This window comes from Ictalurus furcatus, chromosome 1 (genome assembly GCF_023375685.1).
Source record: "Ictalurus furcatus strain D&B chromosome 1, Billie_1.0, whole genome shotgun sequence".
In the NCBI taxonomy this organism is placed as follows: domain Eukaryota; kingdom Metazoa; phylum Chordata; class Actinopteri; order Siluriformes; family Ictaluridae; genus Ictalurus; species Ictalurus furcatus.
In genome coordinates, this window is record NC_071255.1 from 10,515,019 (window position 1) to 10,542,402 (window position 27,384).

Here is a 27,384-nt window from a genome sequence, read left to right on the forward strand (position 1 = left end):
TATAAACACAGAGACATACCACTACAGGTGTTCCATTGACTTTATCTAATGCAGGCTGAGAAAGGCTGCCCCTTACATGCAAACAAGATGTACAGATGCAACATCCTTATGATACCTAAATATGATTCCACTGCATGCAAAAAAAAAAAAAAAAAAAAAAAAAATTCAAGAGAATGAACTAACTTCAATTAATCTTTGATGTATTTGAGGATTGTGGTAGTGAACTGGGTGACGGTGACCATAGATCCAAAAGAGCAGTCTTCTTCTTCTTGTTCCTACCCCAGAGACATTGGCTCCATATATTTCTTTTCAAGCCTTAAAGAATAACATCCACATCAATCGAAACAATCATCAGTACAAATCAGAAAATAACACTGAAGGTTAAAAAGTATACCGATCTGAAAATGTTTACTGAGCTGGAAGAAAAAAAAAAAAGATCTGACGCGGAACACCTAGGAACGCTTGACAATTACCAAAACCTGGACCTTTCTGATGGAACTGTTTTTTGGAGTAATTCCACTGAAAAGAAAATTTCCAGGCCACATTACAAACGCTAGAACCCATTTTACAGGATTCTCTCTCCCAATGTCAACACACGAGCAGAGCTTTCCAACACAGGACTGACTTAAAAAGGTAATCGAAAAAAAACCTACTAATGTAATGTCATAACATTCCTTCTTTTCAAGTTATTTCTACTGTTCGATACTTTCAGTAATATAGGCACAAAAAAAAATATTTAGATTTAGATCTAACTGGCATGTTACAGTATTTGTTTAAGGCTGCCTGTTCTTAATCGTGTAATGTTTTATGAGGAACTGCAGAATGATTTGAATGGTCCCAAATACTTGTAGATTGAGATGAAGGGTTTAGTTACTGATCTTAATCTTGGACTTACTTAAATACGGGGAGATGATCATAAATCGGTGCTTTTACTCCAGGAATCTTAGGAACAATTGATTGATTGTTTGGTCGATAGAGTTTCATTAAGTTTTCCCATCAGCTATCAGAATCAGTTTACAGAGATTTTGGGTGCCTCTTGTGGAATCTGAACACCACTGCCCTTTTGCTATTGCACCAATAGTGTAGGAAAGGAAGCAGTTCTCTGTGAGCTGTTTGGGCGGGATTCTCTTTTATTCGGAAAAGGCTCGTAGTTCGTTTACATGACGTCAGGGTGTCACTATAGAAAGTCAGATTTTAGTATCGGGTAGATTTTGCGAACACAGATGATGCCTCAACCTCATACTGTAAAACATCATACAGACACTAAGAAGACTAAGTTTACTGTAGTGCACCGATGGAAAAAGGTCCAGACTGAGTTTCTGATTAAAGCACAAAATATGATCTTGATCTGAGGCTTTACAACATTTTTGAAACCACGGCATTACCAACACCCTCCTCCCTCGCCATTATCTCAGAATGGCCTTGTTCTTTCTAAGCCTTTTGCACTTGTATCAGTATTATGAATCGAAATTTTAAAGCCGTGCGGTCTTACGGCGTACGTAACATGACGTGACACATAACATAAGTGCGTTTGTAAGTCGCTTGTATTACCCACTCTAGATAATTAGCCACCGTCAATGTTTATAAATAACATTCTAGCCGATTTTTTTTTGCCTTTTTATCACTGTATGAGAAGTTTTACGCCGAAACGTTGCCTCAATATCTCAAAATCACAGAATTATCAGATAGAATCATATAATTATACGATCTCAGATGGCTCTGAAATAAGATTTCTGTTACATAATTAGTAGCTGTAGTTGCAGAGGGTATGCTAGCTACTAATATTACCCAACCTAATAAATCTTACGGTCACTCTCGCTTTCACAATCTCTCGCTCTCTAACCTAAGTGCTATAGGCCATGAGCCGTTTTACTCCCCAAACAGCTGGTCTGTCATTTCAAGATCGATTTAAGCAATACTAAGTGCAAAGACTATGCACATTCGCACACATCAGTCATTAAGGCAGGAGCTCCTAAAACGGGTTCTGCAAGGCAATGACGAAGGATATGCACCATTTTTCTTCTACACTTAATAAGAATCGGTGAATTGCACATCGAGTATATAAGCATGCTGTTATTATGTCCATAGTCCCTGTGTCATGATTCATTTAGATCAAATCTGCAAATCTAATCTGATCCAATTCATCAGGCAATCAGAAACGCTGAAGGAATAAACAATCCATACATGAAGACGTTTGGTTATATGGCACGAATACACTTGGGAACTCGCTGAGATTATTGTAGGTTTAATTAAAGCTACACCTTGTTGTTTTTTAACCAATTAAAATGAATGAACAAAACGTTCCCTAGTGAGCATATTCTGTAAACTAAAGTTCTGATTTTCTACAGCATGGTAGTACTAGTACATTGGAGTGCATCAGGGTCTACAGAGTGACAGGAAAAGGGTCAGGCATGCATATTGCTATTATCCTCTGCACCAGATGAAGGTTAAATGCCTTGCTCAAGGGCACAGCGGCATTTAACAAAGCAGAATGGGGGCAACTGACCCATTCTTCCAGACACCAGCTCTTAAACATAGTCTCCGTAAGACGATGAAATCTTTCTTTGTAATCCGTTCACTAACCTGTAAACTCTTCACCCTGTCACGTGCTTCACTGGAACGCGAAGACACACGTACACAGCCGATGACTGAAATGCTAGTTGAAAACGCTTATATAACCTCTAGACGAGTAGTAGTCATAGTAACTAAGTGTGTTTGCTAAAAGATAGCTAAGATATAGCATGAACTCAGTGAAATCATTTTCTGAACACTGCTAAGTGATAACATGCATCCCTTTTGTAAAAAAAACAACAAAACAAAACAAAACAAAAAAACAACAGTGCTGTTTTGTTTAATATTTAGTGTACGCCCACCAAGGCGGTGCAATGATTTGTCTCCACACATGTTTGTAGTGTGTGCGCAGTATGTGTGTGTATTCCGTGTTTGGTACTTGTATTTACTATTGGCATATATGCATTAGATGGATGTATGTGTGTGTATGGGTTCTGTGTTTACAATAAGACTACACTGGATAAATGATGGATCATGAACACCACTGGTTGCTGGCAATTCCTCAACCATTTCATAAGGAAAGCTGCCCCGTTTTTAACATCCCACTGCCTGTAGCTGTTTCTGCTCTCGCTTTCTCTCTCTCTCTCTTTCACATACACACACACACACACACACACACACACAAAACTCAAGACCTTACGTGAGACCTCCGTTTCAATTTCCGTGGCTAATTGTTGGGCTGTGACATCAGGAGTGACAGGATGTGATGTGATGTACAATAATTGCAGGGTTTGCGTGTTTTTTTATGGTGTCACAGCGCAGATCGAGATGTTTGACCGGTAATGTGTGTGATTTATAGATTTTAGAAGCTCTTATATCTCTGTACTGGAGATTTGTACTGCTTTCCTCTTCAGAGAACAGTAGGTCAAAGGATCAGCAGGTCATTTACTGAAGCATGTTTTTCTTTTCAAGTAAAATGGTTCAAATTTAAACAAACGAAAACAAACAACTGTCGATCCATTTTAGAGACTAGAGCTAAAAATCAAATTGCTTAAAGATATATCGAGTCATGAAAAGGGGAAAAAAGGTCGAGACATCTGTACTGGGTTGTCGTTAGCGAATACTTCGGTCATGGTGGATTTACGGTGAGGATGATTGGTCAGTGTATGTTGCTTTCATTTGTTTTTTTTTTTCATTTTAAAATGAAAATGGCTTCTTTCTTTTTTATTTAAAAAAAAAAAAGGAAACAATAAAACAGGAAATTATTTTTTCAGAAATTTTTTTTTTTTTTTAAAAACAACCTAAATATTGAAACATTTTAATTGCTTCAACTTGTTCATCACACAAAGTCTAGAAATCATATACGAATCCAAAAAAACAAAAAAAAAAACCAGGAACACTGCAATACATTTCAGCATGAACCAACGTGACCTGGAAGTACAAGCAGGCTCTTCAACAGATTATTCTCTAGAACCGTATAAAAGATATGCTAAAAATGGGATCAACACAGAGTCCTGTGCAAAAGTCTTTGCAAAGACATACTGTAACGCAAGGATGCCTTCAAAAATAATGAAATTAAACCTTTCTACATAAAAAAAAGTATGTGTATATATAATATAAGAGCAGTAAACAGTAATACACGGAACAATGTTATATAATACATAATATTGTATATTACTTTCTTTACTGACATCCAGACAGTTTTTTTCCATAAACATTTTAATATTTTGCTGGAAAAGTAATGTTTGGAAATATAATATGTATTTGTACTGACTCAATAATGCAGGAGTCTTATGATAAACTAAATCTATAACAAAATGTGTACACCAAAAATAAGACTTTTGCACAGTACTGTGTGTAGAAATAAATTTTGGGTGATATTCTTAAAGAAATATTCTCAAATTGCAGCAACGGGAAAATCCTGTTGATTTTTTTTATTTGTATTTTTTTTTCATCCTCCATGTTGTTCTCCAGTATCTCTAAAAAAAAAAAAAAAAAAAAAAAGTATTTGGTGATCCATATTAGCAGAATGTCAGACATTGACATCGATCTGTAATCTAACTCTCTTCTCGCTGCTACCCGTTAATTCCCGTCGATTCATTTTAGCCTCATGATGAATATGAAATGATGAAAAGCAAGCGAAGGAGATAATAAGAGAATTCCTTATCATATTGATTGGGTTAAAGCGAAAAACTCCTTTGAAAATCTTGGGTGCAATGTATATGTTAGGCATTTGGAAACGATAAACAAATCAACGCAGCATACACGGACGGCGATTCCTATGCCAGGTTCTACCGATTTTATACACTTTTTTTTACTTCTCTTATCAGGATATAGTTATATATATATATATGTACACATAAATATCAGATGTCTAAGAGTTATTAAAGCAAAAGTGCACTCAATCTCCCCATTATCGCTATCTCTGCAGACGTAGTGATGTGTGTATTCCTGGAGAGGAAGTGATGCGCTGTAGAGTACTCCAGAATCGAGTGGTCGAGCTGTACGGGATGGTCAGTATCCATGACTCATTGTGTGTGTGTGGTAAAAGCTTAGAAAAAGGCAGAGCATAAGAACTTGCAGAGCATTCAGACTAGGAGAGGAAAGTGTGTTATTAGCATTAGGCAGTTATGTCTAAGGCAACCTATGGAGTGTTTGTGTGCTGTTTAAAACACAACCTGCATTTCCAACTGCCTCCTCCTTGTGTCCATCACACGGCCAAGCTTCTCCTCGATGACCTATTTCCAGTTTGTCCACTTCTGTAGTTCCACATTGCACAGACACAAATGCACACATTTTGTGAAGGAACATGACATTTGTTACAGTATGTTATAATAAAAAGAAAGGTCTAAAAAAAAAAAAAAACAAAAAAAAAACCCAGTTTCTGAGTTTTTCTTACAGTTTCTGTGTTTTAGTTCTGTAAAATAGTGCCAGTCTAAGCTGAAGAGTCCTCTGAAACACAGTCAGTCACACACACACACACACACACACACACACACACACAGTCCCCCCACTGCACACCAGTGCATTGTTTACATAGTAGTTCCTCGCTGTAACTACAGTGCCGAGTTCAGCAGGTGACTGTGATAATTATAGGCTGTATAAAGTGAACTGTATAACACCCAGACACCGATTCACCATCCATCTACCATTTCCATCGCCTCTCCCGTCCTATACTGTTCTTCCTCACTGCTTTTCTCTTTCATTCTGTTTCCACTAACTTTCAGTCCAGACAGAGGGGTTATTTAGGACATTTATATTCACAGTTCCATTTTTATTCCTCGTGTAAATGCTTGAAAGACATCAAACATTCCATACACACACACTATTAAACAAATGAAAAGGAAAAAAAAAAAAAAAGATCCAACAAAGCAACAGCTATTTATTTTTTTTTTGAGTTTTTTTTTTTTTGTCATATAGCCTTTCTGAGAAAATTCTAAGTTAAACTTAAAAGAGCTGCAAGTCCATCAGTTCAATCCTTGTGTCAGAGCGAGGGATGGAAGATGGTGATCGGGGCGGTGTTCCTTCCGTCGTCTGTATCGCAAGGGTTGTAGAACGGGTAAATGGGTATTAGAATGGAATCCATGGAGAACGAGAAGAGCGCCGTCATGGTGAGAGCGTCGTAGAAGGACACCTCCTCCTTGTCGCAGTCCAGGAAGACGCCAATGCGGGTGGGCAGAGTGGCGGTACGTATGAACGTGGGCTTGGGGTCGGTGCAGGCTACGATTGAGCCGTCCTTCAGCGCCAGTGTCCACAGCCCATTTGCTGTGGTGGATGAGTTCATCTCGCCACGGCACACGTCCTCCCTGGCCACGCCCAGGCGCCATGCGGTCTTGCCTCGCACCTCCACCTCCCAGTAATGGCGACCGTGCATGAAGCCCTCTCGGCCCATCACGCAGTAGTAATAGTGGAAACGTTTCTTGTTCTCATCTGCAACCGTTTCCTTGTCCTCCTCGAAATACACCGTTGTGTTGTTAGCAGACAGTGTCAGCAGCGGGTGAGCGGTCTCAGGGTCGAAGGTCAACAACGATATGTCTGCGCATGAGAATGAGTTCACAACAAAGGTAAATCAACAGAACTACACAAGCATTAAGTCATACCTCTTGTCTACCGTATGTAGATAATTCCAGTCATGTTTATATTTCTGTATATATACAGTATGCTTACCGAGCACTTTATTAGGAACACCTGTACACATGCTCATTCATGCAACTGTCTTAATCAGCCAATCATGTTGCAGCAGTGCAATGCATAAAATCCTGCAGATACGGGCCAGCACACAGATGGTGTAATGGTGTGGGGAATGTTTTCTTGGGACACTTGATACCAATCAGTCGTCGCTTGAATGACACAGCCTATTTGAGTATTGTTGTTGACTATGTCCCACAATTCATGGCCACGCCTTCTAATGGTTACTTTCAGCATGATAATATCACAAAGCAAAAGTCGTCTCAAACATGACAATGAGTTCTATGTTATTCAGTGGCCTTCCCAGTCACCAGATCTGAATCCTTTGCGATATGGTAGTACGGGAGATTCGCAGCATGAAAGATCCGCAGGAATTGCGTGATGTAATCAAATCAGCATGGACCAGAATCTCACAGGGATGTTTCCAACATCATGTGGGATCCATGCCACGAAGAATTGAGGCTGTTTTGAGAGCGAATTGAGGCCCTACCCAGTATTACTCTAGTGTTCCTAATAAAGTCCTCACTCAGTTCTGTCTCCATCCCCTAAACCATGCCCTCAACTGGCTAGCACACAACTCCGCATTCACAAGCCGACAGAAACTGTGCCATCAAGCATAACAAATATAAACAGTACTTGGATAGAGAGAAGCCTTCATGTGTTTCCAGATCTTGTACTGTATAGGACCCACAAACTGTCCTGTGCAAATCTCGCTGTCCACTGGAGCCGGGCGTACAAAATTCACTTCACATCTGGCAGAGAAATGGAAAGACAGATGGACAGAGTTAAGCATTTAAAGTGCCAGCTTAGTGTACTCACTTTTTAAAAGCTAAAAGTTAAAAGCACTAAATCAAGTATCTTAATTAAAAAACACAAACGAAATGATGGTGGTGTAGCTCAGGGTAAATAATGTAACCAGTACTAAATGAATGATGAAATGATACTTTAATACAACACTAAAGTATCATTTAGACTCCTTTCCATCCTTCAAGCATTTCATTTGTAAACAGCTACAACATAACTACACTACATGGGAGTTAATAGGAAAAGGATGTATTAATGAGAGTGAGGACTTCCTAGGAGTTCCTAGGGACTTAGGGGGTTTGAGATTGTGCAACATATCTGTCACTTTCTATAAGAGAAAGTGACAAAGAGGAAATATAAAACGGGTAAATGATGTTATTGTGGGTTATGAATGAATATAATTACAACATACTACACAAAAATACTGTACTTACCTCTTTAGGAGATCTTTGATTTCCTAAAAGAAGTTTTAAAAAGTCGAAATTGTGTCATATATTTCACAGGCCGGTCAGGTCAATATCAGCACTTTAGATGCCATTCGAGTGATGTGAGCTAAACGGTGCCAGATAGCATCCAGCATGTTCTGTGGATCTGCTCCAAACCCTCCTGAGGTACCTCCCCCTGTACACTTAACAAGCTGCTCGTACAAATAATGCAGCTTCGTACAGTTAAATCAACTACAGAAATCCAGATAAGATTTTTATTTTTTTTTAAATCCTGTTCTCTCTTTTCGAGTTGCTCCTATAGAATCGAATGATCATCTGTTAAGTACAGTGCATCGATGTTGTAAAAGTATGCGACAAGGTTGTGAGAATAAATCTGCTGGCAGAACATTGTTTTTTTACTGATACGCAGATATACAGTAAATATAATCCCATGAGAAGCACCTTTAGTAGTTTGGGACTGTCGTCTTCTGCTAGCTTGCTGTTCAGAGTCCCGATGGCCCTCTCCAGGTCTCGTCCCTGCGTGGCAATCTTCCTCTCTCTCTCCTTCAGCATTTTCATTCGTCTGTCCCTCTCTTTCCTCAGCCGTTCCAGGTCCCTGTCCTCCTCTTCATCCAGGAAGTTATGAAGGTTCTGGAACTCCGCTCGGATTTCCCGCTCCATGTCCTCAAACTGATTCTGCGAGGACACAGTGGGACAAGAAACGAACCTCTACCAGATGAACCATCTTCTCTTTTGATTTATTCATTCATTTATTTATTTATTTATTTTACAAATGAATATTATGATTAGATAACTGTGAAGAAGGATTTTGCTGTGCTGACATATTAAAATGTTACCTGGGGTTCGCACTGAAGCCACATTTAAATTAAGAATGCTATTTTAGTCCTTTGCACGATCTTGACATGCTGCATTAGTGTCGGATGTTTAGCACTAAAAATGGACAAATTTCTCCATCCATCTACCTCAGCTCTTGACAAAAGTAAAGAAAATGGACACGGAATTATGCTGATAAATTCCTCATGTCCATTCGGGGTCATTTTCAGCTCCAGTGCCATTGTCTTATAACCCTGACCGACAGTATTAAATATTCGCTCCCAGTAAGATAATCAATGGATTGAAAATTCAGTACTAATAAACACTGGAGAGATTTAGACATGGATCAATTGGTTAAACAGTTAAATACTGAATATTTTCAGAAGAATCATGTCTGGAGTTTTTCAAGATGATAAATCCTGTCTTTACCTCCACATCGATTGCATCTGCATAAGTGTCTTTCTCTGCTTCATGGCATTCATCAACTTCATGCTTAATCTTCTTAATCGCCTGTATGAGCTTCTCCTGTAGCACACGTGTAGGAATCAGTGAACATATGTACTGTATATGTTTATATATATATATATATATATATATATATATATATATATATATATATATATATATATGTAGTAATTTGGATAATAAAATTACTGACAAGGTTAGTAAAACTAGACATTTGTAAAAATCATTAATCATACACAGGTGATAATCTGTTGGCCTTCTTGGCACACTATTGATAGAAATCCAGGTCAAAGTGTGCACCGAGCTCTTCCATGCCTTGACTTGACTTGACTTCAAAAGTTTACTCTTACCTTCTGGTCATTGAGAAGAGACTTGTTGCAGTTGTTGTTCGTGTCCTTCATGTGATTGGTGTACATTACTTGTCAGAAGCAAGCCGAGGAAGGTAAACCTTCAGGACGTCATATGAGAGAGAGAGAGAGAGGGCTCGGTTAAAAGGAGGTGTGTGTGTGAGAGAGAGAGAGAGAGAGAGAGAAAGAGAGAGAAAGAATCGAAGGACAGAGACTATGTGCGAGTAATAAATCAAAAGGGGCAGGAGTGAGGGATTGGTCAGAAGTGTAGCAGGCTGAGAGCATATGTTACATGTATGCAATGAGAGAACCCACACTCAAAACACTTTACTATCCCAGTCTATCTTCATCTAGTAAGACATCAACACCTAAGACAAAAACAAAGGGATTGGGTTTATATCTGTCACAGAGCACAACACATGCTCAATTTATGGCCATGAGACAAGAGCGTTCTATTTTTGTCTCGGCTCTGCAACAAGAGACGACGTCAGAGGACATTGACTGTAAGGTCTGTGTGTGCGTGTGTGTGTTTACAAGTGAAAACAGAGGAACATTATGTTTCACAAATAGGGCTCTGTGATTAAAATGTTCGGAATCTTTTCATTTCATCAACGATTGAGTTGGTTACAACGCAGCATAGTGTCCTGACAAAGGCATTTTTGGCACCATTAGAAATCACGTCAATCAAAAGGTCAGATCCTTGCCAGTCCTTGCTTCCCCGCTTCACATTCCCACCCCTCACCCATCCAAACTCCACACCCCTTTTCCCATCCATCTCTTCATTTCTACGCTGCTAGCCTCTTCTCACCCCTTCCAACAGCTCCTACACCAACCTCCTGTCAAAGTCCTGTCAGTGTGCATAAACATTACTTAGCAGTACAGATGTATTATTCATCTAGTCTTGCTGCTTGTCTGATAGGACTCTTCTGAATCAGACTCACCGTAGGTATGAGCTTAGAAACCTGCAGTTGCATTTGCGGATTGAAGGTATTTAAAGTTTCCAGAACATACAAGCCTAAAAGATCAGTGGTGACTGACGCATGAATTCATAGCAGCATAGTTTATTTTGCATACATGGATAACAGTACATGAATATATATATATATATATATATATATGTAATGTTAACAAATGTTACTTATTCCCATTTAATGGTTCGATATACTGAGCTACGATGGCAAATTAAGTCTCACACAGTTCTATTTTACTTTGAACCCACTTACAAATATGGAAATAAATAAATACATTAACTCAATTGAATGTGCTGCTAAATAGAATAAGGTTATTTTAATTTGATATTAAAGTTATACGGCTTTTACATTAGATGTCTGAACGCAAGCTGCTAAAGGCCGCAGAGTTTTGGAGGACTGTTGGGAATATAAATGAAGTGGAGGCAATAGCTTGGGATGGAAATGTGGACAGTGGGCCAAAGATACAAGAATTGACGATATGTCCTTTTGTCCGCCGGTGCCTTTAGGTAGTAACTTTACGTAGTAAGCATAGTCCTAACAGTCTCTTCTCTCCCTCTCTTCTTCTGTCGAGCCACACACGGTTTTATGGAGATACTAGAGATCCTGATCCTTTCTGCTCGCCGGACATGCCTGATCCGTTTCGGATGTCCTACCTCTGGATGGAGCACTCATCTACTCCAATTCTAGATTGCTGGGACTACGGCTGCTTCTAAGGCCAAACAGACTTCATATAAAACCATAATGAACTTTTTACACTATCTATTGTTACCCAGATGAGGATGGGTTCCCTTCTGAGTCTGGTTCCTCTCAAGGTTTCTTCCTCTTAACATCTTAGAGGAGTTTTTCCTTGCCTTAGGGAGTTTTTCCTTGCCACCGTCGCCATCGGCTTGCTCAATTGGGATAAATTTGCACATTTAAAATCTGCATACCAAAGCGCTATACAGATAAATTGAATTGGAGAAGAAGAAAAAAATAGTAACCCATTCTGGAAAATTCCTGAACCAGTAGTTGATATAAGCCTGTTAGAAGAACAAAGGAATTTAGGATATCCATAGAGATATGTAATTATGGAAATATGGCGAGTTCAGTATTGAGTGAGAAATTTCATTCATTCACGCAAATTTATACAGATGGTTCCAAAGATCCAATAAAACAAAATGTATAGGTATAGGAGTGTTTATTCCTAAATTTTAAAATAAGGATAAGTCAAAAATCAAACAAAGGTTTTTCAGTGTATACTACAGAAATGATCGAAGGTCTCCAATGGATAGAACACAATAGACTGGATAAAGTGGTTATATGCTCTGATTCTGCTTCAGTCCTGAAGAGTATTTCATCTGCAAGATCAGAAAGCGAGGATCTACTTATGGAAGTCTACTCTCTGTTGCATAGGGTGAAGGCAAAGGGAGTGGTGATACATTTTTGCTGGGTACCAGCACATGTTGGGGTATTAGGGAACGAGGTGACGGATAGATTAGGTAAAAGTGCACTTGGGAAAAGCAAAGGGTCAATGGGGAAAGGTGAGATGAAAACAATCATTCGGAGAGAACTAAATAAAGAATGGCAGAGAAGATGAGATAGATATAGCAGAGGCAGGTGGCGTTATAAAATCAGGTAGACAGTGTCAAATAAATGGTACATGGGAAGGAATAGAAGGGAAGAAGTGTTATTAGCTAGGCTCAGACTGGGACACGGCTTTAAATTCAACTTTGGCACTTATGAGGAAACATAGAGATGGACTGTGTGACAATTGAGGGGTGTTAAACTGTGGAGCATGTTTTATTTGTATGGGATAAGTATGATGTATTTCGTAAAAGCTCAGTTGAGAGTTTTAAGAGTAAGTCGGTAAGTGTAGTGAATATTTTGGGTAAAACGCAAATGCACATGGGGTATAGAGCACGTTTTACATTTCTACATGACATAATATAGTGCAATGCTTGGATCGGGGTATGAATGGGTGTGTGAGTGTGTGTGTGAGTGTGCCCTGCAATGGATTGGCACTCCATCCAGAAGGGCAGTGGTGACATAGTGGTTAAGGCTCTGGGTTACTGATCGGAAGGTTCAAACCCCAGCATTGCCAGGCTCTGGGTTCCTGATCAGAAGGTTCAAGCCCCAGCCTGGCCAGGCTCTGGGTTCCTGATCAGAAGGTCTGGGGTTCAAGCCCCGGTGCTGCCAAGCTGCCACTGTGCTCTAACCTTCTCTACTCCAGGGGCGCTGTATCATGGCTGACCCTGTACTCTGACCCCAGTTTACCAAGAAAATAATTCCACTGTGTATGTGTGACCAATAAAGACTCATTATCATTATCCAGGGTGTCCCCCCCCCCTTGTGCCCCAGGTTCCCCGTGACCCAGCTAGGATAAACGGTACAGAAAATGGATGGATGGATGGATCAGGACTATGTGGGGATCTGGTAAAGGATGGAGGAGCTGAACACGCAGCGCCATCTGATGCTGGATTCCTACCATGCTTCTATAATCTTGGCAGAGCATCATTATTGTAGGATATAGTTCACAAAATACGGTAGGTGGCGGTAATGCTGCTAGGATTGAACAGCTATTAACAAGAAGAAGAAGAAACAGTTGCAAGCGGCGCGTGGTTATGACGTATGCGGAAGTAAACAAAGCGCGTACTGTTTGTTCGCCTTGAGATCTTCATTCATGTGCAATAATATATTTCAATTTCTAACACGTCTGTAATTCAGGTCAGTATACTGTCTCATTGCAAACGCATTTAAAAAATAAAACCATACAACAGTAGAACTTAATACTTACTGGCTGCTGTGCGAAGTTGCTAACGGATTATTTTGCTCTCTTAGTTCATGATTTCACATTTTAGCTAATTCATAGATAAACTAACAGGTATCATGATAAATTTATACGAGATCAGTGTGCTTAATTGCTAATGAGAGGAACATGAAATGATTATGAGCACTTTTTACATCCTATATAGTGCACTGTGTTTGCATTAAGGATTTGACCTCTAGTATATTTCACTGAACCTTGATGTCTTTTTCTCTCCAGACATGAACGGCCAAGCCGAATTAGATGTGGACTACAAGCGGAAATACAAAAACCTAAAGCGTAAATTAAAATTTTTGGTGTATGTAAGTAAACTGTGCTTTCTTTGCTTATTGATGGTGTGTTGTAGGATGTTTGATGAACCCCACTTCATTTGGGCTTGTTTCATTTTAGGAGCAAGAATGTTTCCAAGAGGAGCTGAGAAGAGCACAGAGAAAGCTCCTGAAGGTCTCCAGAGATAAAAGGTTGAACACTTTTTAACCCAATGTAATTGCGTACATAACATTAAAACCACTGACAGGTGAGGTGAATAAGATTGATTATCTTGTTATGATGGCACCTGGGAAGGAGTGGGATATATTAGACAGGAAGTGAACAGTCAGCTCTCGAAGTTGATGTGATGGAAGCAGGAAAAATGGGCAAGTGTAAGAATCTGAGTGACTTTGACAAGGACCATATTTTGATGGCTAGACGACTGGGTCAGAGCATCTCCAAAATGGCAGGTCTTGTGGGGTGTTCTCGGTATGCAGTGGTTAGTACCTACCAAAAGCGGTCCAAGGAAAGACAACCACTGAACTGGTGACGGGATCATGGACACCCATGGCTCATTGATGCGTGTGGGGAGTGAAGGTTAGCCCGTCTGGTCCGATCTCACAGAAGAGCTACTGTAGCACAAATTGCTGAAAAAGTTACTGCTGGTTTTGATAGAAAGGTGTCAAACGACACCGTGCGTCGCAGCTTGCTGCGTAGCTGCAGACCAGTCAGAGTGCCCATGCTGACCCCTGTTAACCGATGAAAGCACCTACAATTGGCATGTGAGCCTCAGAACTGGACCAGCAGAAGAAGGTCTCCTGGTCTGATTAATCACAGTTTCTTTTACATCATGTGGAGAGCCAGGTGTGTATGCGCACGTCATGTACCTGGGGAAGAGATGGCATCAGGATGCACTATGGGAAGACGGCAAGCTGGTGGAGGAAATGTGATGCTCTGGGCAATGTTCTGCTGGGAAACCTTGGGTCCTGGCATTCATGTGGATGTTACTTTGATACGCACTTCATTCCTAAACATTGTTGCAGACCAAATACATACCTTCATGGCAACGGTAGTCCCTAATAGCAGTGGCCTCTTTCAGCAGGATAATGCTCCCCGTCACACTGCAAAAACTGTTCAGGAATGATTTGAGGAACATGACAAAGAGTTCAAGGTGAAATGAAATGTTACAGAAACATGTTTGTATGTCAGTAAAGAAAGCAGCATATTAAGTGGTAAGAGACACTTTTCAGACAAAAAACATAATGATTCCTGCTGGATTTTTGCTGCAGGATTAAGAAGCAAGTATGACAGTCAAAGTCTCTAGAAGAACCGTGTCTGGTTCTACAAGATGCTCAATAACACTTGCAGCTCATTTCCTTTTAAAACGACACTAACTGTACCTGAGACTACTATTTTTACTTTAATTTTTTTGTCACACCAAATATTGACTTTGTTTCATTTGCTACTGTTTACTGCTCTTTACTGTATTTTTTTTACTTTACTTTTTTTTTTTTTAATGTAGAAACATTTAATTTCATTATTTTGAAGGCATCTTTCCTCTAGAGCATTTCTTTGCATGTGCAGGAATGTATTCGTGGTTACATGTGAACTAATGTGCCTTTCTCATCTGTCTCAGTTTCCTGCTGGAAAGATTGTTACAGTATGAGCGGGTGGATGAAGACTCGTCCGGTAAGTCTTCTTTCCAGACGTAGTTTTCATGTTTGCACATTTTCTTGCTGAGTACTGATAGCAAGGCAGTCATCTCGTGACCAAGACAAGCTCACGTGTAGTTTATAAAAGGTCCCGTCTACGTCATGCTCATCCTCCTGGCCCTTTGCGTCAACCCGAGTGACTTGGATGGCTTGGCGGTCCTCCACTTAGTCAGAGAACCACAGTTATGTTCACAGGAGTGCATTTCCTGGAGCAGTGCTTACTGTAAATGCTTCTACGTTTTTTTTTTTCCATGTGGAAAGATGACTGCGGAAAACTTACTCTCGCTCCTTCTTAAGGATGATAATCACTCAAGTGTGATGATGATCCTTTACGATGGTGAGATCCACTCAAGTGCTGATACTGAATCTTATATGAGAATAAGAATCATTTTCCTATTAACGATAAAAGTCACTCAGGTACTGATCCTGCGCTCAATCGAAGATGAGTCAATCTTGTAACACTGTACCATACTGTGTATTAAAATGACTCCTAGGGTAGTGATACTGTTTTCTACCGAAAGTGAGAAGTGTTGATGATTCCCAGCACTCTACTCTACTGAGGATGAAATCACTCTGTAGAGGGCGGTACTAATGTTGGACCAATGCTGTTGTCTGCTAAATTACTTTGGGCCAGATACTTTTTTCTGATTGATGGCAAACGTTATTCAAACGCACCATGGGGTGTGATGAGAACATTAATAAGGTTGACGGTGAACTCTATGACGCCGCTTCACAATGTCTGCCCAAGCCACTCCTATTAGTGTTGCCCAGGAAGTAGGCTTAGTGCCTCTCAAGTATGCCTGTGCAATCACTTTCTTTGACACCATGGACTATCCTCTCTTTAGACAGCCAAACCCATAATGGTGCTCCTCAAAGCACACAAACAGCCGGTTGAGGTGTCTCAAATCTAGAATCAGGCAGAACCTGCCTACACTTCCATAGTCGCATCATGTATTAGTAAGGCTGCTGGTCTCTCTACTGGCAGCATTGACTGTGGTTTCCACGTATTTCCACGCCATAGTGATGTATGTGCTGTTATACCAGGTCCCAGCTTTCCTCCACTGTACACATATAAGAGATTCTTAATGAAGCTGGTACACTGTGGAGTATAGCCTAGTCACTCACGTGGGCTGATCTACTTCACAATAGGTCAGGCATTTGGTGCAGTGCGTTAGGTGTAAGATCAAGCAGTACTTTTGCCAAGGAGGTCTTGATGCCATGTTCCAGGGTGATACTCTGACTTTCTGAATGCTCTATTAGTGGGCTATCAGTACTGTCCTCCGAGGTGTGCCTCAAGCTTGGAGAATGACATTTACCGAAAGTATATGTCACAGTCTCTCTACATGTGAGGCAGTTGTAGTAAGTTCCGTCTAGGTTTGCAATTAACCATGCCGTGTGTATGTATTGCCACTAAGAGCTCTTGTATTTGGCCCAAGCACATCCAGGATGCTTGTTCTCTCTGTTCTTGATGGTGCTGAGCAGTTGAACCCTCGGCTGCCACAGAGGAGCTCGCCTTCCTTTCCCTAGCGGGCCGTGCAGTCAGTTCAGTTGCACACTTCATCCCTGCTGCACTCCTGCAGTGTCTGCTTGCGAGGCTAATGAAGAATCTTGCTGCAATAAGAGGAATATCCGTTATGCAGCAATTAAGGCAAGGCTGTGTAAGTGCTTGTCCAAGAAGTGCAAATGCCAAGATCCAAGATTGGTCTCGACCATCACCCAACTCCATTGAGGCTTGTCAGAACAAACAAATTGCCATTGTAACCTGAAGTACAGGAAAATAGGAAAAGGTTGAAAGTTCAACAAATTCACAAGTTAGAATTTTTAAACCGTGAGTCATATCCATCCATCTTCTATACCGCTTATCCTTCAGGGTCACGGGGAACCTGGAGCCTATTCCCGGGAGCATCAGGCACAAGGCAGAGTACACCCTGGACGGAGTGCCAGTCCAACACTCATGTACACATTCACACGCCCACTCATACACTGCGGACACTTTGGACCTACCATGCATGTCTTTGGATTGGGGGAGGAAACGGTAGTACCTGGAGGAAACCCTCGCAGTATGGGGAGAACATGCAAACTCCACACACACACACGCACAGGGCAGCGGTGGGAATCGAACCCCCGACCCTGTTGGTGTGAGGTGAACATGCTTGAGCCATATCGAATAAACGAACACTAAAGTCACCTGAGGTGCACGTCAAGGCACTCTCCATGTAGTGCAGATTTGACCATACCAATTTTATACGGAGTTTTCCGAGGATTTCTGCAGACGATAATGGGAACAAGCATGACGTCAAGGTTGGCCTCTTATAAGCCACACACATGAGTTCAGGATCACAAGCCAGGAAATGAACACACAAGAAAAACTCCACTGATTCTAGAAAGAACGAAATAAGAACATGTTATTGTGTATCGTTGTGTTATTGTTGGATTAATACACCACTACTGTGCGCTGCGGATGTGTTACAGACTCGGATGCCACAGCCTCCTCAGACAGCGAGGGAGAGGCTCCAAGAGAAAGGGAAAGGGAACCAGGAAAGAAGTGAGTCCATCATATGTGCTGAAGTTACTAACCCTATATTTGTGTAGCTGATTGCATTCTGTATGTTTTTACCTCTTCATTCTGCCTTGGAAAATCGTATACAAATGTGAAGTGCAGTTAAGGGCAAAAGTGTTCTATGGTTTTTGTGAATGGGGGAAAAAAAGAAAAACATTTATTAAGTTATTAAGGCAAAGGGTGGACAACATTAGTAGAGAATATTTCTATCATACAGTTGAGGTCATAAGTTTACATACATCTTGCACAAGCTGCAAAATGTTAATAATTTAAAAAAAAAAAAAAAAGAAGGATCCTAATGCATTTTGTGTTTTATTTAGTACTGCCCTGACTCCGCTATTTCACTGTGTAAATTGTTATTGTTTTGTTTACAGATCTTATTTTTTTCATGTAGTACTGCCCTTCAGAAGCTACCTAAGATTTAAATGTTTCCCAGAAGACAAAATAATAACAATTTACACCGTCATCCTGTTCAAAAGTTTACATCCCCCTGGCTCTTAATGTATCGTGTTGCCTTCTTGAGCATCAGTGAATGTTTGCACCTTATGTAATAGTCGTGTACGAGTCCCTCAGTCGTCCTCAGACGGATCTCAAAATCATATAGCCACTGTTGGAAAGGGGTCAAATATGCAGAAGATGTTGGAAAAGCAAAGAATGTGCAGGACCTGGAGGATTTTTCTGAAGAACAGTGGGCAGTTTAACTGCTCAGGACAAACAAGGGGCTCATGAAGAACTCTCACAAAACATAAACACGGTCGTGGATCATCCAGGTAACGACACACAGGATTAATAATCGAGGGTATGTAAACTTTTGAACGGGTTCATTTGTGTAAATTCAGTTAGTATTATGTCCAGTGGACTGTATGTAAACATCTGTTATGTGAAATAGCATATTCAGGGCAGCACTAAATAAACAACTAAATGCAATTTTTATGATTGCTCTTGTTTAAAAAAAAAAAAAAAAAAGTTTAACCTTTAGCAGATTGTGCAAGGCGAATGTAAACTTATGACCTCAACTGTATTTAGAAATGGAGATGCAAGCTTGTACCACTTTATTTTTTCCACAATTAATATAATGTACTGTTTGACCATCAAAATCTGTTTTTGACAGAAAATGTATTCAGATTTTGAGCACCGTGAGCATCATCGCAATCCGATGTGCATAAAAGCCTAGTGTGGCCTACTCTTATCTGTTTTTTGAAATTTATTTTAATTTTTTTAAATCAGCAGTGTAGTCTTTATTTTATCCTAAGACTATACAAGTGCCCTGTATGGTGTAGAGACTGATGCTCGAGCACATTCCTGTGTAACCTCAGCATTAACCTGTGTAAACCTCAGGAGGAGAAGTCCCGGAGGTCCGTCCCTCGCGTCCTCCTCGTCCCCACAGCTTTCTCTCCTCTCTCGCCCCGGAGCGAGCGCTCTCCAGGCTTCAGCACCCTCTCAGTATCTCAACGCGGTGAGGAGTTTATACAGCACAGCCTACTTCACTTCCCTCATCTGACATCAGCGTATTGCTTTTTAGTCTAAATCGTCGTTGAACGTTTCATATATTCGTCCTGTTCGTTTGTTATTTTGACATCTTATTCATTCATTCCTTTTGTTTCTCTTTTCTGTTGTTGTCTCGTCACATCATCTGCTTATTTTTGGATCCATGTCGTATGGGGTGGGGACTGTGCGTGCGGACATGGCGGTGGATTGTGTGTGTGTGTGTGGTGAACAGTTACCCTTCCCTCCTGACTATTTGGCTCCCTCTGCTGAGCGAGTGAGGAAAGAGCGAAAACCAAAACCACCAAAACAGAGAAAAGAGTCTGCAGGAAAGGTGAGAGCGAGAGATAACAAGAGGAAAAGAGGACAGGAAGTCTGAAATGGCTTCGATTACTTCTTTGACAAACAAACATGTTTTGTACAGTGTACAAATGTACAGTGGTGCTTGAAAGTTTGTGAACCCTTTAGAATTTTCTATAATATAAGTCCTAAAAATAGACGAAGAGAGCCCGATAAAATAAATGGGGGGGGGGGTCGGGGTCGGGTATTGACCAAGTATTATACTTGGTCATTTATTTATTAAGGAAAAGGATCCAACATTACTGTGTAGATTGTTTTGTTTTGTCTAGGATTTAAATTGCACCTAGGTGAAACAGCACCATTTTATAGTACAGTCTCTAACTATTAAACAAGGCATATTCCAGGGAAAGGGAACAGCATCGCATCTTATTAAACTATTTATATATAAACAGTTCGGATAAATCCCTGAAGAGCAGAGCAAAGGTCCGTTAGTGCATTAGGGTGCATTAGAGCCAGGGAAAATAAAGGGGAAAAAAAAAAAGTGGGAGGACGGAGAAAGAACAGTCTGAGCAGTGAGACTGATATACAGTTTATTCAAGCAAATTATTAAATTACTGTCCTAAGTATGTCAAATAATTTCTTTTTTTCGGTTAACATCATAAATATTTAACATTCATTTTCGTGAAAATTTAGCTGAAATCCAAAGCTCTGCTTGTGATCACTAACATGACTGGTGAATCATCGACTGGTGGATCAGTACATTTTTGGTGTGCGGTTGTCAAAATAACTTTTTTCACATTCTCTTTATCCCCCCCAGGTGGTACCTCCATTAGCATCGAACTACCCAGCAGGCAGTGCACCAGGTGCGGGTTCGTCTGGGCCGTTCAGCTGGGTCCCGCGGCAGATGCTGAGCGGAGACGCCGCGGAGGAGGAAGGAGAGAGTGATGGAGAAAGCGATGGAGGAGAGGAGGAGAGAGGAGAGGGAGAGGAAGCAGACCTAGTCATTGACATTCCTAATGAGTGAAGGTGAAGTGGACAAAGACTCTAGTGTTTCTTTAATATCAGTGGAGAGAAACCTCAAGGAAACGCCGTTTATCCAGCCGTTTTTTTTTTGTTTTTTTTTTTTGCTATAGTCATGCTACAATTGTCTCTTCTCCACCATTTTTACACTTTAATTGCAACTATCTAACAATTAAAGCTACAGTGCATAGGATTGTTTATAGGTTTAAAAATGTAAACCATGTCATTGTTTAGTCTGGGGCGGAAACTCAACTGGAAAATACAATATTCCTCCTGGACAGTCTCGTTATAGGAATTCACAGTCAGAGCTCTCGGGTTTCGAATCGGACGGAGATTTTGGATGCACGTCGTACGCCAACTCGGATACATCCCGCACCATCATGCCTGAAAGTAGTACGGCCAAAGTCCTGCTTCTGGATTTCCTCTATTGACATTGAATAGAAGCCTTTCCATTGAAACGGAATTTTAGCCAGGTAGCTCATGATATTCATTAAATAAAAAGCACAGAGTTTTGGCAGACACGCATGTGTATGTACAAATTCAGGATCAAGTAAAGCATGTGTATGTCAGAATGATTGTAAGTCTAATTAGAGTTTGCTGACTCAGCATAATTCAGCATTTATGTAAGCAAACTGTCTGTTACAGAACCCATGTCTCTTATTACTCAGCAAGGACATCAGATGCTTTTTAAAAATCAATCATCTGGCCATTCTTACTAGATATTCTTACATTGTGACTATTTGGAAAAACAGAGACATGCTCTCCTAGCTGCTACTGTCACGTTCAACATCCAGCGGCGATCTCACAGCGTTTCTGTGACATCGAGGTAAAATGTTTTTAAATATGGTGAATTGTAATTCATTTTTGTTAACACTGTGATCCTTTTTCATTAGCTCTGTAATTTAAAAAAAAAAGAAGAGAGAACTAAATCCGATTTTCGTGTTCATTTTCCCCTCGTGAAATGGAAAATGAGTACAAGTTATCAGTACGAGCTTTAGTCAGAAGCCATGCGTTCTACAAAGTGATGATATAATGAGGTACAGAAGAGAGTTTCAATTTCTGTACACCTATTCGACTTAGTGGCTTTTAAACACACACAGATTCGGCTTGTTATGTAATTATATGCACTATAATAAACTTAGAATAGTAATTAACCAGAAGCTAAATCCCAGTATGCTTTCAAGGGTTTAGTAGATTATCGACATATTAATCATGGCACAAATTCTGTCTGTCTGTTGAGTCATTTTTTTTGGAATATTATACACTTTATTGTCACCTGTGTGCCTGATACACACATTGCCATGTCGGTGTCACTGCTGTGCTATAAATGATAATGAGCTTGGTTTTGTAACCTGTAGGCTCCTCATTGTGAATAACTATAGGTTATTTTGGTCATGAAAAATGAAGGTTAATAAATGCAAAACAGTCCAAATTTCTCTCTCGTTTATGTAATAACCCACAACATCTGGCCATGTCTTCTTTATTTTTATCAGGAAATTTGGTGGGATTTCACGTCAGATGATTAACACTGACCATGGATCAGTCCAAACACTATTGAATCGTTTCAGATTTATAAACGTACATGATAAAACTGATTGGAGAACAGTTCAAATGTTATATTAAACACTGCTTCATTGGTTCACCTGGAGATCAACACCCCCTAGCGGCGAACTATGGGACTTTTGAAACGTTTCGAAACAGTGATGACTAGAGATGCACCGATACTACATTTCTCAGCCGATCCGATAGTTTGGTGGTTCTGCCTTTTATGCCTTCTTTTAAATGAATAATAATTCATTCCACAATTCTGAAAGAAATGCAAATAAAAACTTATTGAAGGTTATTCATTCATATTAACAGAATTAATTGACTGAATTGTAAAAATCCTCCTGTTAGTCTCACATTCACTCACCACAAACACTAGCATTTCTACTTCATCACTGAACATCAAACTGCTAATATATAATATCAACTTTTTATTTATTAACATTAACTGAATATGAAATATACTACTCTACAAATATATTTTTCTGTGAAATATAAACATTTTTTTTGTCAACTCATTTTCATTTAAATCTTTCAACAGTGTACTGGTCCTTTTATTCAGCACGAGCAGCTCGGCAAAAAAACCCCAAAAAAACGACTCGACGCCGAAACTCCCGCTTCACTGCTGCAGTGTAAAATTTTAGCAGTGCAGAGATTACAGAGCTTACAGACTACAGTTTTTTGTCATTCCACACAAGAGACATCATCCTTACACACAGCACGAAATCCATGTGTTTTCCCGCCCTCTTTTGATTGACAGGATATAATCGGCCCTGATCATCGGATGTTTTTAAACTATCAGCCGATACCGATTATCAGTGATACACTGGTGCATCTCTAGTAATGACGTAGCGAAGCCTCGTTTGCTGAAATCACGTGAATCGCCCAATTTGATACACGCGCCGAACCACTGATTCGAAACGAAAGATTTGCAAAGGTTTCGAAGCTTCATGAAGCAGTGTTTTGAACCCGCCCACCACTAACAGACAGTGCACAGGGTAAAGAGGGCAGAAAAGCAACCAAGAGCCAAAGACAACTCTCAGTATAATCCTACCACCACCGTGCTTTACTGTGAATACATATGCGATGAACTGTACTGTACATTATTAAACGGTCCATGTTTTTAGGTAGGAGGTACACTTATATAACTGGCTAACGAGTGTTGTATGTTGGCTTGACTCAAAGATTGCGTTTCATTTAACTAGAATTTTCTCAGGTTTCACGAATGCTTGCGTCATAAATTGAGGTAGTTGTCGTTTGGTGGACAGATGCATAGTCGAGTAGGTAATAAGCTCGATTAGACATAGTCACGCTCAAATATATGCGAACACTGAGACTTGGGTGTGCAGCGTGTAGAACATGTCACTGGGTGTAGTCTGAATGTGAAACAAACAAACAGAAACAGAAAAATAAAGTGGGAGAGTGAGTGTTGCAACCACACCTATCATGCCCTAAGCTCAAAGAGACCAGTTCAGACAGGGAGCTCTGCAGTGTAGGGTAACAAAACACACACACACACGGCCTACGGTTGTCATACCTACAGAGTGTTGCGCAATTCTTACTGGAATTTGGCAGCAAGGTGTAGAGTCGGTTACAAACAATGGATTCGAGACGTTTTTCAGCAAGTTACTGCATCATTTAAATGTCGTAAAATGGTTGTGTTCAGTGATGCATGTTTACGAAGGCTTGCATGTTTTCTCTTGACATGCTAAAACACAGATGCTTTAAACTCCGAGAACAGGTTTGTGTTTGGTTCCATAATGACAGGTATGCATGAGCATTTTGATTCCTTGCTCTATTTTTACATAAGATCCAGGTTTACTGAAAACCTGTAAAAGTTACATACACATCGAAGTCAATAAAAATACCCGACAACGATAATACAACCAGCATGTGTTCAATATTGAGGTGCGTGTTAAAGAATGCTGATTTACAGGTAATGTGGATAGGCGTGAGAGGGTGTGTGCACAGGTTTGTGTACATTACAGCCGAACCGCCACCAGAGGAATTGATTTAGTCAGATGAAACGAATGAAACGGGAGGAGCAGGAGGGGAAAAAGCACCCAAGCTCTTAATGCGTAGGCAAGAGAGCAGGAGCAGAGTGTAGAGAGTGGGAGGGAGAGGAAGAGGGGGTGACTTGCAGGATCTTGTCGAGTGTAAGTACTGCTTCAGCGCTGTCATTTACAGCCACTGCCAGACTGCAGTGGAGAGTGTTTTGGCCATGCTGTGTGCAGCACGGAGGAACAATGTGTGTGGGCTTGCAGCGCTGATCGTGGGTCTGCTCTCTCTGGCTCACATCATCACAGCTTCAGAGCGGCTCGCGTGTGAGGAGAGCTTCTACAGAAACACCCCCCCACAGCGGGTCACCGAGTCGGGCCTGGAGAGGAGATGCCACAGCCTGGGAGCTGGGCGCACTTTTGTTTCACTCTATCACCCTGGACGCCAGTCTGATGTCTATACGGCTCTGCACCTAGGCCCGCACAATGCATGGGGCAAAGGAACAGCCGAGGAGTTGGTAAGAAGATCTGTTTTTCGATTTCTTTTCATTGCTACGAAAGCATTCGATGTGACGAGCCAAAGCTGTAATTGAATTGCACTGCCTCTGCTTGGTGTTAAATTGCATTTAGGTGCAGATGACTCCATGATTTTTACCAGATTTGAGTATATTATGTCGTTTTGAAACCTCATCACAGCTCTCTGGCTCTGTACAAGCACTGCAAGGAGTTTAATCTACAAACAAATGAAGCTTCTAGAGAATTCCACGGTTTCAAAACGAACCGTGCGTGAAGATACTGAGTGCATCTGAAAAAGCTGGCTAGGGAATAGATGTGAAGCTGAGGGTTAGAACAAAACACAAACTACAGCAAATTTCTTATTGACCTTTCTCATGTATTAATGAAAGGCCCCATTTAGAGACATTGCATACATTTGCGTCTTAGAACAGCTTCTTTCTTTCATTCAGCCACAAAGGAAACTTTTCTTTCTTGCTGCTATTAGATTCAGTGTAGCAGTGCTATACGTGATCGAAAGCTGTATAAGAGAAACAATAACATTATTGATTGCTAGATTTACAAAAAAAAAAAAAAGATATGTCATGAAAATCATTTTCTTCTGTCTCTCAAATGCGTCTGCAGGACAAACCAAGCGAGACAGAAGTCCTCGGAGAAGAGTCCCGTGTACACGTTCCGGCTTTGTACAATAAGGACCGGGATGTCGCTTCATCACACTCGGCGTCCCCTTTGCACAAAGTGGATGCTCTTACTGCAGAGCTGGTAGAGAGCAGGGTCGTGCCACGGTGCTCTAATGCAGGGGGGGTCGTGTATGTTCAGAGCGGCGTAGGTGGTCTGAGCGAGACGAAGGCAGATGTGCTGTGGTCGGCAGTGTGCTGTGATGTTCCTGATGGACTCGGCAGCTTCAGTATGGGAGTGGTCCAGGAAGGTAAAGGGGAGCTGAAGCTGATGAGCGTGACAGAGCTGGAGGAACTGGTTGACGTTAAGGAGCTTTTCTCTGGTGGGTGTGGAGAGACAGGAAGTCTGGAAGATGAGGCACTGGAAATCACTGAAGTTCCTGAAGAAGACGTACACACAGCCGAGACAGACAAAAGCAGTGACGAGGACGAGGTGCCCAGCACGACAGCAGATAGAACTGAGTCTGAGCCCAGCCTGGATGAAAGCGTTACCGAAACAGAAAGCTCCGAGTCCCAAGAGAACAGTACTGTCCTCTATGTCCTGTCCTCTATCGTCTCTCTCCTGTACGCTCCACTCTCTCCAGTGGTCTCCACCCTCACCAACCTCCCCTCTCAAATCGGCTACGTCTTACAAGAGGACGCAGCCGTGCTAGCGTCGCTGCCCAGCGACAGCTTCAGCTTGGTTCAGAACCTGGGCTCTGGTGTGGTCTCGGGTGTTGAGAATGTAGGCAGCGTAGCATACCAAGTGGGTGAGCATGGTGTGTGCTCACTGTACACATTAATAAGTACGTTAACAGGCACTTTGTTGCTTTCATGCCAGGAGGGACTGGCAGGTACAGGAACGCTAATGAGTGACGCTCTGGGGCTGGTGATCGGTGCACTGGGTGAGGTCTGGGACCTCGGCATGGAGGTAGTAGAGTGCACGTTCCAGGGGCTTGGTGGGTACATGGGTGCGGTGGGCTCAGAGGCGGGCAAGCAGGGCTGGTCATTCGGCCAAGGGATAGGCACGCTAGTCTGGAGGGGACAGAGGGGACTTGGGCATGTGATTAATACGGTGGTGGGAATTATTGGGGGAGTGTTGGGAAACACGGTGGAAAACATACAGGAAGCTTTCATTGGGGAGTGAGACAGCGGGAGGTGTTTTTTTTTTGTGCATGAGTGCATGGATCTGGCGCAGGCTTATTTATACTGTATTACATCATTGTCAGTGCTTGTTTGCTGCTAAAATGCAGTCTACACCAAAACGTGTACATGAATCGGAATTAGGTTTATTTATGACGCACAAGTCAGCTCTTACATCAAAAGGTGGGCGACTGACATGAAGATCTTTGTATGGATCTGAGGTCTTAGTAATTCATCTTTTACACTCTTTGTAAAGTTGCTGTAGGTTTGGTGTGTTCAGTTGACTGGAAAAAAAAAAAAGTGGAAAGTTAAATGGTAATTACTGTAATTACAGAACGGAAGGGATAATGCGAACGTTTTTGATGTAAATTGAAATGTGAGTGGTATCGTAGGGACCATGATATGAGCTCTTGTACAGTACAATACAATGCAGTTCAGTCTCTTCCCTCTTCCCCATTAATACTTTTCCCAGCTTTGCCTTGGTGAAATATTTGCACAAGTGCCACTTGTTGTTAAACAGAATATCAGAACGTTCTGGATCTGAATCAGTAACAATGTAAACTTGGTGTTGAGTGTCAGTCAGGTGTTTGTGCCCAGTCAACATCTCCTCAGTGAAACTGACAAACGTATGCACCAAATCCAACACGGAATAAAGGATTGTTCACAGATTTTGGGTACTCATGTCATTTGTTCTGATAAATCTTTTTTTTATTTTTTTTTAAATGTACATTTCTAGACTGTTTAGAAAGTGGATGTTTTAATTCAATGTAAAACTGCATTTTTTTTTTTTTTTTTTTGATGAAATGTTGATTAACCCTTTCAAGCATCACATTGGTTTTCCATTCCGCTGGCAGAA

At 41.0% G+C, this 27,384-nt stretch overlaps 3 protein-coding genes across 5 annotated transcripts; 2 read left to right on the forward strand and 1 right to left on the reverse strand.

Annotated features, from left to right (window-relative positions):
• Positions 1–5,927: 5,927 nt before the first annotated feature.
• si:ch73-54f23.4 (zinc-binding protein A33) lies at positions 5,928–9,816 on the reverse strand. Its single transcript, XM_053624769.1, has 6 exons — positions 9,578–9,816; positions 9,192–9,287; positions 8,391–8,624; positions 7,938–7,960; positions 7,336–7,451; positions 5,928–6,546 (listed from the first exon to the last, which is right to left on the reverse strand). The coding sequence occupies exons 1-6, from the start codon at positions 9,641–9,643 to the stop codon at positions 5,996–5,998; spliced, it is 1,086 nt and encodes a 361-aa protein (XP_053480744.1). The 5' UTR covers positions 9,644–9,816; the 3' UTR covers positions 5,928–5,995.
• Positions 9,817–11,838: 2,022 nt separating this feature from the next.
• ino80e (INO80 complex subunit E) lies at positions 11,839–22,824 on the forward strand. Of its 3 annotated transcripts, none has more exons than XM_053624784.1 (9): positions 11,839–13,248; positions 13,568–13,650; positions 13,739–13,809; positions 15,234–15,286; positions 17,782–17,854; positions 19,208–19,325; positions 19,590–19,688; positions 20,472–20,680; positions 22,761–22,824. In XM_053624784.1, exons 2-8 carry the CDS (start codon positions 13,570–13,572, stop codon positions 20,676–20,678), a joined length of 702 nt encoding a protein of 233 aa, XP_053480759.1. In that variant the 5' UTR covers positions 11,839–13,248; positions 13,568–13,569; the 3' UTR covers positions 20,679–20,680; positions 22,761–22,824. The 3 variants fall into 3 exon arrangements, with proteins under 3 accessions (XP_053480759.1, XP_053480753.1, XP_053480752.1); XM_053624778.1 differs by lacking the exon at positions 22,761–22,824 and adding an exon at positions 20,956–22,507; XM_053624777.1 differs by lacking the exon at positions 22,761–22,824 and having other exon boundaries at positions 20,472–22,507.
• An 899-nt stretch (positions 22,825–23,723) lies between these two features.
• LOC128607652 (uncharacterized) lies at positions 23,724–27,197 on the forward strand. Its single transcript, XM_053624731.1, has 2 exons — positions 23,724–24,734; positions 25,354–27,197. Exons 1-2 carry the CDS (start codon positions 24,441–24,443, stop codon positions 26,530–26,532), a joined length of 1,473 nt encoding a protein of 490 aa, XP_053480706.1. The 5' UTR covers positions 23,724–24,440; the 3' UTR covers positions 26,533–27,197.
• The last annotated feature ends 187 nt before the right edge of the window (positions 27,198–27,384 follow it).

What these genes read in the sequence shown, in the direction of transcription:
- si:ch73-54f23.4 (XM_053624769.1), bottom strand. Translation starts at nt 9,643, where the DNA reads ATGTACACCAATCACATGAAGGACACGAACAACAACTGCAACAAGTCT. An exon ending in ATCAAAGATCTCCTAAAGAG is followed by an intron (nt 7,452 to 7,937) that starts GTAAGTACAGTA and finishes TTTCTCTGCCAG; the next exon opens with ATGTGAAGTGAATTTTGTAC. An exon ending in GAAGGCTTCTCTCTATCCAA is followed by an intron (nt 6,547 to 7,335) that starts GTACTGTTTATA and finishes TCTCATGCGCAG; the next exon opens with ACATATCGTTGTTGACCTTC.
- LOC128607652 (XM_053624731.1), top strand. Translation starts at nt 24,441, where the DNA reads ATGCTGTGTGCAGCACGGAGGAACAATGTGTGTGGGCTTGCAGCGCTG. An exon ending in AAGGAACAGCCGAGGAGTTG is followed by an intron (nt 24,735 to 25,353) that starts GTAAGAAGATCT and finishes ATGCGTCTGCAG; the next exon opens with GACAAACCAAGCGAGACAGA.
- ino80e (XM_053624784.1), top strand. Translation starts at nt 13,570, where the DNA reads ATGAACGGCCAAGCCGAATTAGATGTGGACTACAAGCGGAAATACAAA. An exon ending in AATTAAAATTTTTGGTGTAT is followed by an intron (nt 13,651 to 13,738) that starts GTAAGTAAACTG and finishes GTTTCATTTTAG; the next exon opens with GAGCAAGAATGTTTCCAAGA. An exon ending in CCTCTCAGTATCTCAACGCG is followed by an intron (nt 19,326 to 19,589) that starts GTGAGGAGTTTA and finishes TGTGGTGAACAG; the next exon opens with TTACCCTTCCCTCCTGACTA.